The 18,204-nt window shown below is 41.4% G+C and overlaps 1 protein-coding gene across 1 annotated transcript in view; it reads left to right on the top strand.

The window, feature by feature from the left end:
* LOC141106915 (uncharacterized) overlaps positions 1–18,204 on the top strand; it is a 61,208-nt gene that overhangs the window by 25,289 nt on the left and 17,715 nt on the right. Inside the window, exons 9-17 of the mRNA XM_073597844.1 lie at positions 367–497; positions 584–707; positions 785–882; positions 999–1,148; positions 1,274–1,409; positions 1,739–2,760; positions 3,469–4,006; positions 10,734–11,414; positions 13,532–13,899. Coding sequence (XP_073453945.1) covers positions 367–497; positions 584–707; positions 785–882; positions 999–1,148; positions 1,274–1,409; positions 1,739–2,760; positions 3,469–4,006; positions 10,734–11,414; positions 13,532–13,899 — 3,248 coding nt within the window. The remainder of the gene's footprint in view (positions 1–366; positions 498–583; positions 708–784; positions 883–998; positions 1,149–1,273; positions 1,410–1,738; positions 2,761–3,468; positions 4,007–10,733; positions 11,415–13,531; positions 13,900–18,204) is intronic.

Here is an 18,204-nt window from a genome sequence, read left to right as displayed (position 1 = left end):
ATCCCACCGAAAGGGTAAATGTTTGGTTGTTCATCCGAACAGTCAAGGTTTGGTCCATACTTTTTTGGACTGAATCTTGAGGTCATCCCTAGTATAGACATTACACATCCTGGTATAGTCCAAATAATTCTCAGTATATTGTCTATCGACAGAGAAGTGTGTCCTGTTTAAATCAATAGGAGGTGAGGAGGTGAGGAGGTGAGGAGGATTCTGGGAGGGTCACATAACTTTATCCTTATCTCTATAATGAAAACATTGTTCTATCTAGAGAGGAGAGAAGGATTCTATGACGTCTTCATTGATAATTACTTTCTCTCTATACACAGAATTAAAAAATTGTGAAGGAAACATCTGGAGATCCATGAACACCCAGCAGTCATCTTCATAGGACATCACCCATCACAGTGCCTCCACCTCACTGGCTGACAACAGAGGTAACCAGTGCCAAGAAGATTCTAGGAGTCACCAACAAGATCATTGATCTGCTGACAGGAGAGGTGAGCGGTGCCGGGAATTCTGGGACATTATCCAGTAACAGAGAAGGGATGTGTCTGGATGGTGACTGTATCATTGTGTGTGTCAGGTTCCTATAAGGTGTCAGGATGTCACTGTCTATTTCTCCATGGAGGAGTGGGAGTATTTAGAAGGACACAAGGATCTCTACAAGGACGTCATGATGGAGAATCAGCCGCCCCTCACATCACCGGGTAAGAGGAGACTTTATTGTAAAGGAGAGAGCAGTATGGAAAAAAATGTATTCAGTCAGTGTGTGTGTTTCCAACAGATGGATCCAGTAATGGGAACCCACCAGAGAGATATCCCCGTCCTCTGTATTCCTGGGATTCCACACAGGAAGATCACACCATCCCTCACCATCATCAGGTAGGTGGGAGTGAGCAACTAAAATATAAAAAGAATTCTAACATATGAGACCACATTCTTCAAAATAACTTCTTGTTTCTTTTTTATAAATGTATTCTGTCATCTTTGGGGTTTAGACTGAAGAATTGAAAGACATTAAAGATGAGATTAAAAAGGAAGAAGAAGAGATGCTGGTGAGTGGAGCTCAGCAGTCTATGGAGGCGGATAGTCTTCATTATTCCCAGGATTCCACACAGGAAGATCAAAGCATCCCTCACCATCATCAGGTATAAAGAACTGAACTATAGAACTCAAAAGTTATTCTAAACTATGAGGTAACTTTCTTATAGATATTTCTTTTTTATATTGAACTTAATTTTCCAGATATTTTATTTTTTGTTTTGGGGTTCAGGATAAATTAGGAAAAGACATCAAACTTGAGGTTAAAGAGGAAGAAGAAGAGGCGTTGGTGAGTGGAGATCAGCAGTCTATGAAGGACATGACCATGAAAAATGAACAGGAGGAATCTTCTCTTTATATCAACAGAAGTAAGTAATAATCACTAAATGCAGAAATGTTCACAATTTTCTTTTTCTTCTATGAGTATAAAAGATTCATTTAAATAAGTGCACCGTGAAGATACTGTACACCATGAAAGGTCCATCTCCATTCCTCAATATAACGTCATGTTCCCAACAAATGAGGAGGAGATGCTGTATCTTTATCTGGTTTGTATTGATATTTTATGTTATGATTGCACTTCATTCCATGCCAGAGCTCTGAGATACTGTAGTGTGTTAGACCAACATACTGTATATGACTTCTGAATGAAAGACATGAAGAATTATTATGACATTTAAACATTGATTTCCAACAGGTGGACACTATGTCCTGAATAATGTATCTTCAGAATATAAAGCAGAAGAAAATCCCACCACACAACGTTCTCCAGGAGTGAATCGCATTACACAAATAATACATCATGGAACTTATCATATAGAGAGATCATGGGATTTCTCTGATCCTGAGGAATCTTCTGATAATCCACATACTATTATTTTTGAATCTCACAGTACAGATAAATCAACAGATCCATCTAATCCTGAAGAATCTTCCTTAAACCATGAAGGAGCTCACACAGGAGAGCATTCCTTGTCATCTACAGTGTCTGGGAATTCTTCCAAAGAAACCAGAGAGCCTCCTACACACCAGAAAAGTCATAAGAGTGTGCATCCTTTAACCTGTTCAGAGTGCGGCAAACGTTATACTCTCAAAGAAAACTTTCTTCTACATCAGAGAACTCACACAGGTGAGCATCCCTTTTCATGTTCAGAGTGCGGGAGAGGTTTTATTCGGAAAGTACTTCTTGTTAACCACCAAAGAATTCACACCGGTGAGCGTCCATTCTCGTGTTCGCATTGTGGTAAAGGTTTCATTCAGAAAGGAAGCCTTCTAAATCATCAGAGAACTCACACAGGTGAGCGTCCTTTTTCATGTTCAGAGTGCGGGAGATGTTTTATTCAGAAAGTAGAACTTGTTAATCACCAAAGAATTCACACAGGTGAGCGTCCATTCTTGTGTTCGCACTGTGGTAAAGGTTTCAATCATAAAGGAAACCTTCTTAAACATCAGAAAACTCACACTGGTGAGCGTCCATTCTCGTGTTCGCACTGTGGTAAAGGTTTCATTCAGAAAGTACACCTTTTTTTACATCAGAGAACTCACACAGGTGAGCGTCCCTTTTCATGTTCAGAGTGCGGGAAAGGTTTCAATATGAAACGCAAACTTGTTGCTCACCAGAGAAGTCACACAGGGGAGCGTCCTTATTCATGTTCAAAGTGCGGGAAATGCTTCAGTCAAAAAAGTGCCCATGATCGACACCAGGAAATTCACATGGACTAACTACCTTTTTAATGTTCAGATGGACAAATGGGGAGTGTGGCAAGAATAACCCCCAGAGAACATGTGTCCTTCCTTATAGTCAGAATGTATAAAATGTTTCTGTTAAAGAAAATCACTTCTTGGACCCCAGAATATTCACAGAGGCTAATAAAGTTTTTGCGTTCATATTGTCTTATTTGGAGGCGTGGCCAAAGTACAATGGGATTTTTTTGGGAATGATGTGATAGTTATAGGTCTGCAGGGATTCAATTGTAGTAATACGATCCTCTAAACAATGCTGACTTAGTCCCACACTCACACAGACCCCACCATAGAATACGCCAATCCATGGACCATACCTTTTATTGGTTGCTATTAGCCAATATACTGTACATCTTTTTTTGCTTTACTGAAGAAACTAACTTTTTATTGAACTGACTAAAGTATCATTATTTTTAAATTAGATTTAATTTAGATTCTTTATTGTGTGTTAATAACGTAATCCGATTTTCTACAATAAACAAGAAAGCTCTACTCTACAATATTCTGTTCTGATTAATTTTTTACAAACTAACATTTTTAGATGATTTCCTGATTGGAATGTGCTCAGTTCATAGAGAGTCTTCCATTGGTGTTTTATTAGTGATATGTGAGAGTCTAAAAGGTCCAGTTCCTAAGAGTCCAGGATGTCCAGTTCCAAAGAGCCCAGGGGGTCAAGTTCCATAGAGTCCAGAAGATCCAGTTCCAGAGAATCTGGGAGGTCCAGTTCCAGAGGATCACGGAGGTCCAGTCACAGAGAGTCCAGAAGGTCCATTTCCAGAGGATCCAGAAGGTCCAGTTCCAGAGCATCCAAAAGGTCTAGTTCCAGAGGATCCAAAAGGTCCAGTTCCAGAGAACCCAGGAGATCCATTTCCAGAGAGTCAAGAAGGTCCCATTCCAGAGAGTCGAGAAGGTCCCGTTCCAGAGAGTCGCGAAGGTCCCGTTCCAGAGAGTCGCGAAGGTCCCGTTCCAGAGAGTCGAGAAGGTCCCGTTCCAGAGAGTCGAGAAGGTCCCGTTCCAGAAAATTTAAAAGGTCCCGTTCCAGAGACTCGAGAAGGTCCAGTTCCAGAGAGTCGAGAAGGTCCAGTTCCAGAGGATCCAGGAGGTCCAGATCCAGAGGATCGAGGAGGTCCAGTTTCAGAGGATCCAGAAGGTCCAGTTCCAGAGGATCTAGAAGGTCCAGTTTCAGAGAGTCCAGAAGGTCCAGCTCCAGATGATCCAGAAGGTCCGGTTCCAAATGTGTGCCAGATAATATTCTAAGAATACATGGAGCCACTACAAATGCCACATAGAATATTTTCATCGCTGCCATCTTGGTTATGCTCCTCATGTTCACAGTGATCAGCTCCATTATTTCCCAGTTATTATCTTCATCATCAGTGATACAGAGGTCATACCCATCAGTGGCTCAGAGAGTTTGTCAGTGTCATGTCATCTGTGTATCCCCTTTCTGGTATTGGGGTGATTACACTCATGTGGTAGGTGCATTTTCAATGAGTTGTGCCAGAGCAAACTGTATTTTAAGGCGTATCAGCCCATTTTTATTACATAAAATAGAAAGTTCATACAGACATCAGTTGCCCACGCAGGGGCCAAAAAGAACTTTAAGAAGTGGATCTATGTTTAGAATTGTTATAAGCAAGTTCTGCTGTAGGAAGGTAGTCCACCCAATCATCCTGAAATTAACTGACAAAACATTGAATGTACTGCTCTATCGTTTGATTGGTCTTCTCAATCTGACCATTAGACTGAGGATGAAAAGCAGAAGACAGATTAACTGTTACACCTTAATTTGAGCAAAATCGTTTCCAGAACTTTGAAATAAACTGTTCTCATCTGTCAGACACTACACCACCAATCATTCCATTGGGTTTAAAAATTTCCCAAGCCATCACTTCCACAGTTGGTTCAGCAGTGGGTACCCCTTAACTGGTAAAAAAAAGAGCCATCTTAGTGAGACATTCAACAACTACCAAGATAGAGGTCATTTCTTATGAGGGAGAAGAATTTTCACCCATATGGGATAATAAATATATACAAGAGGTTGAATATATAGAGAGGAGTAAAGAATGGGAAAGGTGTGGTTTGGTGCGATGAATCCAATTATATAGAGAGACAACCTTTAAATTATTTCAGGAGGTTAGAGAGGAATATGGTATACCAAAACAGTCTTTCTATAGATATTTACAAAGTAGGCATGATTTGGACAAACAATTTAGAGGGAAACTGCTGGAGTGGAGTGGGATTACTATTCTTCGTAAAGTAACCTATGCAAACCTGACTAAAGGATTGATATCGGAAATATATGAAAAGATATGTGAAGGAGCGATAAATGGTAAAGGCCAACTCCCTTGTAAACATCGATGGGTAGAAGAATTGGGAGATATAACAGAGGAACACTGGAGATACATATTAGATACTGGACCATTAGTATCATTATCCCCATCGCAAAGAACTTCCCAGTTGCTATTTCACAGAAGGTATTACAACCCCCCGAAAGCTATTCTTATTTGGGTGGAGACCCGATGCTAGATGTCCAAGGTGTGGGGATCTGAGGGGAGATCTCATCCATATGATGTGGAGATGTCCAAAGCTGCATAGATATTGAAGGAAGGTTGTTGACACCATAGACTTGGTCTTTGGTGTCAACTTTGAGCTGAATCCAGCGATATTTATCTTGGAATGTATAAGAAATGAAAATATTGGAAATAACAAACATATGGCAAGAATTAGGTGTTTATTCAGTTAATAGGGAGAAAATGGCTAGCAATGAATCCACCGACACATAGGGAATGGATAAAAGAGGTAGACAATACAATCCGGAAAGAAAGATCTGTATATATTAACCACTTGCCGACCTGCTCACGCAGATATACTGCAGCAGGTCAGCTCTCCTGCACGAACTGACGTTATCTGTACGTCAGTCCGTAAAAGCAGGATAACGGGCATGAGCGGGCCGCCCACTCGATGTCCGCCGGCGGCCCGCGATCGCTGTATGCCCACATCCTCTTTTAATAGAGGCCTGCCTTGAAGAAGTTAGTTCTACTAGAGAGTGGTCCTCAGTTAAAGTTGCACTAGTTCTGGAATATCCCAAGGTTAACCCAATTCCCCATCCCAGTTCTTCAACCAATAAAACCCCCAAAAAAAGCCTTCTGCCTGGTTATTGAATGAAGAGACAGAAAAACTGCTCTGTGCCTGGCTGCCGTGCACCTTTAGGGAAAAGAACCTGGGACAAACAGCGAGACTGGCTTGGGGTCTGCTCTACTGAAGGAGAAGAAGAGCAAAAAAGAACAGAAATAGAAGACTCCAATAACATCCAGTTGTAGTAGACCAAAAACCAAATAGGAATTGATACTGCTTGAAGATAAGACCAAAATTGAACTTTTTGGCCTAAAAGCAAAACGTTATGTGTGGTGGAAAACTAACACTGCACATCACCCTGAACACACCATCCCCACTGTGAAACATGGTGGTGGCAGAATCATGTTGTGGGGATGCTTTTATTCAGCATGGATAGGGAAGCTGGTCAGAGTTGATGGGGAGATGGATGGAGCCAAATACAGGGTCAATCTTAGAAAAAAACCTGTTAGAGTCTGCAAAAGACTTGAGACTGGGGAGGAGGTTCACCTTCCAGCAGGGCAACAACCCTAAACATACAGCCAGAGCTACAATGGAATGGTTTAGATCAAAGCATATTCATGTGTTAGAATGGGCCAGTCAAAGTCCAGACCTAAATCCAATTGAGAATCTGTGGCAAGACTTGAAAATTGCTGTTCACAGACGTTCTCCATCCAATCTGACAGAGCTTGAGCTATTTTGCAAAGAATGGAAAAAATGTCCCTCTCTAGATGTGCAAAGCTGGTAGAGACATCCCCAAAAAGACTTGCAGCTGTAATTACAGCGAAAGGCGGTTCTACAAAGTATTGACTCAGGGGGGGCGCCATACAAATGTACCCCCCACACTTTTCACATATTTATTTGTAAAAAAATTTAAAACCATTTATCATTTTCCTTCCACTTCACAATGATGTGCCACTTTGTGTTGGTCTATCACATAAAATCCCAATAAAATACATTTACGTTTTTGGTTGTAACATGACAAAATGTGGAAAATTTCAAGGGGTATGAATACTTTTTCAAGGCACTGTATATATACAATTATATATAGTGTGTGTGTTTAATAGCACTAAAATGAAAATGATTATATTTTATTATTGTTATTTGGTTTTACATGAGGATAAAGATAAGCAATAAAAAAATAATAAACGTGCCGAAAATGTAAATGTGCCGAGTTTTAATGTATGAATAAAGACTGCAGTATTTATGAATGAAGGCTGTTGTATTTAAATTCTCCACAAGATGGTGATCTCACTCCTGAGCGTGGAACGCAAAAAAGGAAGTGATGTCATGTACGGACAGGAAGTGATGTAGGGTAAAGACAGGAAGTGATGTCATGTACGGACAGGAAGTGATATAGGGTAAAGACAGGAAGTTCCAGAGGAGAGGTGACTTGTTAGGAAATGGTGTACCGACATTACTGAATCTTAAGGTGCATTTATTTTATTATTTTTTCACCACAGGTACTTGTATAGCGTTGTCAATTTACAAATTGACTACAAGAATGTTGAAAAGCGCTGATCTATATCAATGGCAAGGGTACCTAGGTAAGCAGCTTAGCCCTCTTTTCCCCATGTATATATTGTTATCATTGTTATGTGTGACTGTACTATTGTTTTTGGCTAATTTGTATAGTTACTGATAAACTGTTAATCAAATTACAGATATTCTCCTGACGAAGTGGCAATAGACCGCAAAACTAGTTGAGATGCTTTTCATGACCCTCAATCCCACTGTGATTTTCCCCTCTTGGGGTCCATTATACTGGTGATTTGTATGGATTATCACTATGTTTTTAAATTGTACATGATTATGTGTGTTTTATTGATCTTGTATTAATAAAAATTCTATAATAATGATATAAATAAATCCAGCGGTGAGTAAAAATTCCTAAAAAATCCAGTAATCAAAATAGTGTAAAATTATAAAAAATTAGTGACACCAAATGTGTAAAAAAATTCACATAAAAAATCCACATAAAAATAAATATAATGGAGGAGCCAAGGACGCTCTGTGCAGATCAGCAGTATCACACAGTGTACTGCAGTGAATCTGCTCCTGTCTAAGGCGGCTGCCTGCTATAGTAAAACCTGCATATGCCTTATCATTATAAGGCACACGTGAGTGGATTGAAGTTTGCCTGTGTACCTTGGTATCCTAACTATTGCACAATGATTGGTTTTTTGTCTTATCTGCCTGTTTATGATTCTCACATTGGTTGTGAATAGAAGCAAAAAACACATTGTTACTATGAAGGTCAATGAGCACCTTAATTAAGCAAGTGTTTTTAAACAGCTTTGCTAGTGATCAAAAGCTCTATACCAATCAGGATTCTACACCTGTATAATTGAACCTTCTGAATACATTCCTATATATTTATTTTTATGTGGATTTTTTATGTGAATTTTTTTACACATTTGGTGTCACTAATTTTTTATAATTTTACACTATTTTGATTGCTGGATTTTTTAGGAATTTTTACTCACCGCTGGATTTATTTGACTATTTATATTTATTCTTATATATTCATTTTCATGCACATTGTGAAGCGCTTCAAATATCATTATTTATTCTTTTTAAGTGACTCTGAAAACACTCTCTTTTGATAGCAGCCTCACTTGGTTTTATGTGTAATTATCAGCTATTTAGCATCAAAGCGCTTTGTGTTTTATATATAATAAAAATTCTATGTATATTTTCCTATATATGTGTTTCTACACTTGACTTTACCTATCTACCTGTACCGTAATAGTCCAACTGCCCCTGCCCCTTGGTTTTTTGGTTTGGGAACCAAAACTCCAATCCTTATATGACTGGGTGAAGTGATCGAGGGCAGATGGACAACATGGGGCATTTATTTATTTTTTTAACTAAAGGACTTGGTAAAAAACGTGACTTGTTTATGCTTTACTTTTTTTGTGAATTAGTAGGGATACTATGTACCCTTTAATTGTTCACATGAGGGAACTGGTATCTGGGTTCCCCCTTATTGCTAAAGGGGGCTTCAAGATTCCATGAAGCCCCCCTGCCTACAGACCCCCACAACCACCAGGCTAGGGTTGTGGGGAATAGGCCCTTGTCCTGATCAACGTGGGGATAATGTGCTTTGCTGGAGGGTCCTCCCTTTGGCAAAGCACTTACTCATGTTGAGGGTATGTGGTCCGGTATGATTCAGGGGGGTGGGGGGGGAACGCTTGTCCTCTCGTCATCCTCCTTTCCTAACCAGCCAGGCTGTATGGTCAGATAAGGGTCCAGTATGTTTTTTTTTTTTTTAGGGGGCCCTTGCTCTTTTTTTGTGATTTTTTTGTGTGGGGTTCCCTCTTAAAAGCTACAACAAAGTGAAATAGCACATGCATGAGTTGGCACAGCTGCGCACCCCAAAAAGCATTGCAAAATAGTGGAAAAGTTTCCCCAGGGGGTTTTTTAGCAGCAAAATATTTTTCTGAAACCATATTGTAAAAATATTATTATTTAATTCCAACATGAAATAAGCTACATTGGAACAATCAATATTGAATACAAATTTTTGGTTGGAGACACAGACAACAACAAAAAACCATCACTCATGGCAATCAATTCATTAGGAAAATTCTAATTATACAGTTGCATTGTATTGATGCTGTCCACATGAATACCCCATGAATACCCCAATGCATTTCAACTCTTTTCTCTTATGGTCTTCAGGGGGATTTTAAATTCTAAGGAGATACATCAAAAGGTTCTATTAAGGATTTTCTGCAGTGTACAAAACATGATGGGTCATTTCATAATATTTTAAAAGTATTGAGAGTACATCCCCATACATATGGTGAAGTACTTACCATTCTGGGGATGGGAAAGTAGGAATGTATCGCCTGGCTAGAGTTAGTAAAAATGGTTACGTTCGGTTGTCCCACAATGTCCGCCTGTTCCCTCCATCCCCTCAAGGCGCGTCCATCGTTTATGGGGCTTGCAAGGAGCCACGCACTTGGACCCAGTGGGGAAAGTGTGGGGCGAGGCACCTGCAATTTAATATTTGTAAGAATGAATGTGCGGTCAGCAGGTGTCGGGTAAGTATTCCGTATTGTCCTATGTAGCCAGACTGCTTAATGTTCAAATCAATTAATAAGGAAATATCAACTAATATTGTCCATTCACTCGTATTTGAGTTTGTTTTTTGGTTTGAATTGTAATATACAAGATATATGGTAAATTGGAATGGGTGTGCAAAGTATTATTAGGGGATTTACAAAAGTGATGGTGCCGAGTGGTGAAGTGGTGTGAGAATAACTAAGTGATAGGGTCTGGATGTGATAAAATATAGCATGGAAAAAAATATTAATGTGTGCAAAAAATAAAAAACAACACAAAAAAATATAAATTTATACAGTATATGAAAAAGTTTCAGACATGTGCAAGGAGGAAAAAACCAAAAGTGCTTGTGATATTTGATGGTGAAAAAAATCCTGTATAAAGTGAATGAGGGGTGTGGGCGAGCGCATGAGGAAGTAAGACGTTCCCCTCTGGAGCTCCCGCACACGCCGGACAATCCAAGGCTCTCAGCACTTCCCAGCACCTGAAATAAGGTCAGTTATGGGGAGGAGAGGTGGGGGAGACAGGCACCATACCCCCGATCCGCATCTTGAAGGGGACATAGACCGTTTCTTCACCCGTTTGAGGCAAAATCATTCCGGCCCCCCCGTCCAAGATGGCGCCGGCCCGGACCTCAGGCACACATGCGGCCTCACAAGGAGCTATTTCTCAGCGTTCCACTCCCCACATGAAGACCAGACAACGTCCTCGGTCCCCCCCTGACTCTGAGACCGGCTCAGTCCGCTCTGCATGCCATTCCCCAGACTCTCACAGATCCTATGGTGGATGGGACATGGAGGCATACATTAAAGCACTCCCCACTACGCATGATTTTGAGGCCTGTGTACAGCGACTGGAGCGTTCATATAAACAAGAGGTTTCTGAACTGCGCAGGGATGTCACTAATAAGATTGAAGAAGTGGAACATCATATGGAGGAGACTGCGTCCACACTGCAAACGCATGAAACCATTCTACATGAGCACACCCTGCAGATACAGCAATTGATGTACCATCAAGATGATCAGGAAAACAGGCCCAGACGTAACAACATACGCATACGCGGCCTCCCGGAATCTGTTGAAACCAAAGACCTAGCCCCCGCAGTCATTGCCATGTTTAACGAACTGCTCCAGAAAGACAAAGATGCCCCTCTGGAACTAGATCGTGTCCACAGAGCCCTCGGCCCTAAGAACCCGAACCTGGAACACCCCAGAGATGTTATTTGTAGGGTGCACTTCTATGCGATTAAAGACGCCATTAGGCAAGCTGCACGTTCTCAAAATGCTATATACTTCAACGGCACCCCGGTATCTCTGCTTCTGGACATCTCTAAAATGACCCTGGACATGCGGCGTGCTCTAAAACCCCTTACAGGCACCCTCCAAGCGAAACAAATTAAATACCGCTGGGGAATTCCCTTTAACTTGTTCGCATCTCATGAGGGTAAATCTGCGACATTCCGTGCGCTAGGGGATCTCCCCAAGTTCCTCGGGACTTTTGAACTGCCACAGATCTCCATCCCGGACTGGCCACTTCATGCAGCCACTCCTGGTTTCAAAGCTGCAACTGGATGGCAGAAGCAAACGAAGAAGAACAAACGATGCAAGCCGGACTTCTCCACAGCGACAGAGGGCTGAACCTCTACTTTTGATTATGGACCACAATTTTCTTCACAGGCCCCTGACCGGTGAAGACATCCCTGTCTACAGTTTCGTTGGGACACTATTCTACTAACCCAATCTCTTATTTTTTCAGTACAGGTTTCATGTTATAGTTTTATCTTTTTTTATATATCATTTAGATGTATGACTACCTGCGGTATAGGAAACATTCCTCTGGTTGACCATTGTTCCCTCCACTTGTTTCATCCCAGCCCTCCCCTCCTCCCCCCCCCCCTCCTCCTTTAGACCAAAACTGTTTATGTTTTGATACTGGGTAAGAAGCTCTGTATGCTGTTTGAGTCCTAGTGTGTCTCTGGAGGATTTACCCTCTAAGAGAATTGCGTATAGCTGTTTATCACTCACACAGCAGTGCAGAGCCCTGAGCTGTTATGTTCATAGTATTGCAAAATCTTTTTTTTTTTATTATAGTCGCCCGGCGTGTGTGGGCTCCTCTGTGCATTGACAGCAAACCCCCCCACTTAGGGTCTTCAGCGCCCATAGCGGTCTTAGCTGATATGTTGTTCACAAGGCAAATAGTTAGGCTGTTTAGGCCTTGATTTCCTTTCTCTACTTCTGTGTTTCTTCTCTCAATCCACCACTAGATGTCCTTCCTCTCCCCCCTTCTTCTCCTCCACACATCCCTTTGAGACAGCGAGCCTCCCCTATGTCTATTTTTATACACCATTTAAATCCGCTTTCTTATGGCTGCACAAACCTCCTTAAAAGTCTCCTCATTAAACTGTAGGGGCCTTAACATCCCAGAGAAGAGACAGCAAATACTATATCACTTTCACAAAATGCGGACCCAAATCCTTCTTCTGCAAGAAACCCAGAACAGACAAAATCCCATAATTTCTCCATAAACAATACCCCGTTTGGTTTCACAGTACTAACCCCTCAGCAAAATCTAAAGGGGTTTCTATAGCATTCCATGCATCATTCACCTCAAACGTTCTTGAAACTTATATTGACCCTCTAGGTAGATATATTTTTTTATTAAACTATCATACATGAATGTCATTTATACTGTTATTAACGTATACTCGCCAAATCAGGATCAACAACAATTTCTCTCCTCGGTGGTTTCCCGGCTGAAAAGATTCTGCGCAACTAACATGATCCTGGGAGGAGACCTCAACTCCACCTTGATACCTTGTCTTGATTCATCAACTGGTAAGTCCTCAATCTCTCTGACCTCCCTGACCAAAATGAGAACACTTCTAGCTGATTTATCCCTTGTGGATGTGTGGAGGATGCTTCATCCTAGCACTAAGGACTACACTTATTATTCCCCCGCACATACCTCCTACAGTAGATTGGACTACCTTTTCATCTCCCAGTCCCTATTAGACTACTCACCCTCCGCCTCTATTGGCCTTACCCTTTGGTCAGATCATGCCCCCATACACATGAACTTGGGGAATATCCCTGCACACAAACGAATCTCTTCTTGGAGGCTAAACGATAATCTCCTACTAGACACAGTATGCTCACAGGACATTATACAGACCATTAAACACTTTCTGTTGGACCATGCCCAAGACACCACTAACCCGCTTACAAAATGGGAAGCGCTTAAATGCGTACTTAGGGGCAAACTAATTCAACATGGGTCCCGATTGAAGCGTGCCCGCATGGTGGACACGACACGTCTTCTCACCACCATAGCCAATCTGGAAGAGTCACATTAAAAAAACCCTGACAATGCGACTCTCCTAGAACTCACCAATGCTAGGAGGGACCTCTTGCTAATTTTTGCGGAGAGGTCTCTGATAGCTCGCGACAAAGGGCGATTTGTCCACTACTCACAAGCCAATAAATGTGGCAAACATCTAGCAAACACACTTCAACCCCGGCAAACCAGACGGTCTATCCCGTTTATAAACTCTCCCATTAAAGATAAAATAATGCAGAACTCGGCGATAGCTGAAGAATTCCGCCAATATTACTCTACCCTATACAACCTCGCCCCCCGGGTTCCGCCGCCTATACCTACCTCACAAGATCTGTCCTCATACATTCAGGAGACGGCACTTCCAACCTTCCCACTGTCAGATGTCGAGGACCTCGTGTCCTCCCTGTCTGAAACAGAATTCCTAATCGCAATAAAGACTCTTAAAAATGGCAAGAGCCCTGGCCCAGATGGCTTTTCTTCACGCTTTTACAAAATGTTTGCACCTCAACTTTCACCTTTGCTAGCGAGGGCTTTTAATGCTATTGATAAGAACATTGCCCTCTCTTCCTCTATACTCCAAGCCCTAAATCTGGTAAGGACCCCTCTCTTTGCCCCAACTATAGACCGATATCCCTTCTAAATATTGATCTAAAGTTGTACGCAAAGATCCTCGCAAACCGTTTATCTCCTCTGCTACCGAAAACCATACATAAGGACCAGGTGGGCTTTGGCCAGGGACAACACCACCAAGACCATACATTTAATTACATACGCTCAACGCCACCAGATACTGGCTTGCCTTCTCTCCTGTGATGCAGAGACTCCCTCATCCCAATGTAAGCTCTCCTTATATGCAGATAATCTGCTCCTTTATGTAACCCAACCTCATATTAGCATACCCTCCATACTTGCAGAGATAGATAGATTTGGTCGTTTTAGTAATTATAAACTAAACATCTCTAAAACGGAGGTCCTAAACCTCTCTCTGTCACATTCTACACATTCCTCCCTCCAATCCAATTTCTCGTTTCAATGGCGATCGAACTCTATATCATACTTAGGCACGGCCATACCAAAACACTCCTCAGACATATATCCCCTGAACTTTGGCCCTCTACTCAAAAAACTCTGACACCTCACGGAGGATCGGATGGACCTACCATTGTCCTGGGTAGGTCGCATGAACACATTAAAAATGGACATACTCCCCAAGTTACTATACTTATTTCAGGCCCTCCCTATTGCCCTCCCTTCAGCGTTTTTTCGCACCTTACAATCTATGGCTATCCAATTTGTGTGGAGGGATAGCCACCCGAGGCTGAAACATAAACTTTTATGCTCTCCTATCACAAAAGGCGGCCTGCCTGATTTTGAGCTTTATCATACATCGGCAGTGGTCTCCCGCATCCTCGAGTGGTTTCCCCATCCTATGTTCAAAGCCTCCACGTCTGTGGAACAGGATCTATTTCCATATGATCTGCAAGCGCTTCTTTGGGGCTATGAGCGGACTTACAAATCACTTTTAACGTTGTCCCCTCTTACTAGAGATGCCCTGGCAATCTGGTATCGTAGGAGAGATAGCTACTCATTGTCATCTGAACCAAGCCCCCTCACCCCTCTGTTTGACAACCCAAATTTTCCGTAAGGCAGCTCAACACACACTATAGATAATTATAACAGGGACTCCTGGCCCACGGCACGTCAGTTTGTCGACAATACCTTAGGCACCTTTGTATCTACCCCATTGGAAAGTGACATGGCTCACCTGCGGACATCTGACTTCGTACTGTAAAAAGCTCCATGACTCTAAACAGATTCACAGACCCCTGACCGGATTCGAACAACTATGCACATTCTCTGACACTCCTCGACATACCTTATCTTTGACGTATCAACTGATCTTAGAACACACTCATGGTGCCTTACCTACATATACCACAAAATGGTCAGCGGAGATTGGGAAGGAGATAACTATGAAAACTATGAACTGCTATCGAGGTGGTATCGGGTGCCAACTACCCTCGGGATCATGTTTCCGTCTAACTCATAGGTATATAACTCAAACCCTATAAAGGTGCAGCTTCCTATGGATCTTTAGGTGATCTCTGGAATGCTGCCAATATATTCAGAAAGGGTCGGAACTAACAAGTAAGTACAAATACTGGATATGTTTGAACAGCTGCAGCTCACATAGTATGGAACATTTAATTCACATATTTTCCGTTATTCAGATATATTATCATCATACTGATACTTTATATACACAGTCCAACTCTCAATAATATCATTATTTTCACTAGTAGTTTATAACCTTATACAATTCAATCATCAGGCACTTCACCCTTCTTTTACTTTCATTCACTTTATACAGGATTTTTTTCACCATCAAATATTACAAGCACTTTTGGTTTTTTCCTCTTTGCACATGTCTGAAACTTTTTCATATATATATTGATATTTTTTTGTGTTGTTTTTTATTTTTTGCACACATTAATATTTTTTTCCATGCTATATTTTATCACATCCAGACCCTATCACTTAGTTATTCTTACACCACTTCACCACTCGGCACCATCACTTTTGTAAATCCCCTAATAGTACTTCGCACACCCAGTCCAATTTACCATATATCTTGTATATTACAATTCAAACCAAAAAAGAAACTCAAATACGAGTGAATGGACAATATTAGTTGATATTTCCTTATTAATTGATTTGAACATTAAGCAGTCTGGCTACATAGGACAATATGGAATACTTACCCGACACCTGCTGACCGCACATTAATTCTTACAAACATTAAATTACAGGTGCCTCGCCCCACACTTTCCCCACTGGGTCCAAGTGCGTGGCTCCTTGCAAGCCCCGTAGACTATGGACGCACCTGGAGGGGACGGAAGAAATGAGCGGACACTGTGGGACCACCAAACGTAACCGTTTTTACTAACTCTAGCCAGGCGCTACATTCCTACTTTCCCATCCCCAGAATGGTAAGTACTTCACCATATGTATGGAGATGTACTCTCAATACTTTTAAAATATTATGAAATGACCCATCACATTTTGTACACTGCAGAAAATCCTTAATAGAACCTTTTGATGTATCTCCTTAGAATTTAAAATCCCCCTGAAGAAGACCAGAAGAGAAAAGGGTCGAAATGAATTGGGGTATTCATGGGGTATTCATGTGGACAGCATCAATACAATGCAACTGTATAATTAGAATTTTCCTAATGAATTGATTGCCATGAGTGATTTTTTTTGTTGTTGTCTGTGTCGCCAATCAGAAATTTTTATTCAATATTGATTGTACCAATGTAATTTATTTCATGTTGGAATTAAATAATAATATTTTTACAATATGGTTTCAGAAAAATATTTTGCTGCTAAAAAAACCCTCTTAAAAGCTATACCAGACCTGAGTGGTCTGGTATAAATTTTATCAGGATTTTACATTTTTATTTTTTTAACAGTTTTTGGTAGTCAGCTTTTACTCTTTGGGGTGAGAGCAGGTTGAGAGGATGAGGTATCAGCACCTGGGGGCTTATGTAGGAAGGGAGACCAATAGGAGGAGGTATGGGAGTCTCGGCTATGTAAGCAGGGGTATATCGGTGGTCTTTAGGGGGTCTAAGTTGACTAAGACTGATCTGCATTTCCTCAGTTTTTTTTTTTGTGCACGGGGTCCCCTTAAGGCTTCATTCAGATGGGCGTTGACCCCCATTCTGCATGCAGGCAGCAGAGCCAGGACAAGGGGTGGGCACGAGGGGAAGCTGCCCCAGGTGCAGTGAAGCAAGGGGGCAATGAATGGATGCAGGGTGCTACACCCATTCTATACCATATATTAACCTCCCTGGTGGTAATCCCGAGCGTGGCTCGTGGTTACATTTTAGTACCATTATTATTATTATACAGGATTTATATAGCACCGACGGTTTGCGCAGTGCTTTACAACACTGGGGTAGACAGTAAAATTACAATACAATTCAATACAGGGGGGGGTTTAGAGGGTCCTGCTCGTTAGAGCTTACAATCTAGGAGGGAGGGTCAAGTCATACAAAAGGGTAATAGCTGTGGGGTACCATTAGCGGTAATCCAGAGCCACCCTTGGGATTGCATTGCAGGATCCTGGTGCAGGTTACTTACCTCATCCCCAGGATCCTGCGATGTCCCCCCCCGCTGTGTCTGTGAGCTGTGTCCTCCGCCCGATGCCTCTGTGTGCCAGGCTCCGTTCCCTGCGGACCCTGGCGGCAAATTCAAAAAGTGATAAATTGATAACACATACAGTACACTTTAATCTCACAGATTACATTACTGTATCAAATAATTTCACATCCCTTTTGTCCCTAGTGGTTTGTCCAGTGGCCTGCCTGCAGTTTTATATTATATACAGTTGTGCTCATAAGTTTACATACCCTGGCAGAATTTATGATTTTTTGGCCATTTTATAGAGAATATGAATGATAACACAAAAACTTTTCTTTCACTCATGGTTAGTGTTTGGCTGAAGCCATTTATTATCAATCAATTGTGTTTACTGTTTTTAAATCATAATCACAACAAAAACTACCCAAATGACCTTGATCAAAAGTTTACATACCCTGGTGATTTTGGCCAGTTAACATGCACACAAGTTGACACAAAGGGGTTTGAATGGCTACTAAAGGTAACCATCCTCACCTATGATCTGTTTGCTTGTAATCAGTGTGTGTGTATAAAAGGTCAATGAGTTTCTGGACTCCTGACAGACCCTTGCATCTTTCATCCAGTGCTGCACTGACGTTTCTGGATTCTGAGTCATGGGGAAAGCAAAAGAATTTTCAAAGGATCTGCGGGAAAAGGTAGTTGAACTGTATAATACAGGAAAGGGATATAAAAAAAGATATCCAAGGAATTGAGA

The sequence above is a fragment of the Aquarana catesbeiana genome, linkage group LG08, assembly GCF_042186555.1.
Source record: "Aquarana catesbeiana isolate 2022-GZ linkage group LG08, ASM4218655v1, whole genome shotgun sequence".
NCBI lineage: Eukaryota > Metazoa > Chordata > Amphibia > Anura > Ranidae > Aquarana > Aquarana catesbeiana.
This window is presented reverse-complemented; position numbering and strand designations above follow the sequence as displayed.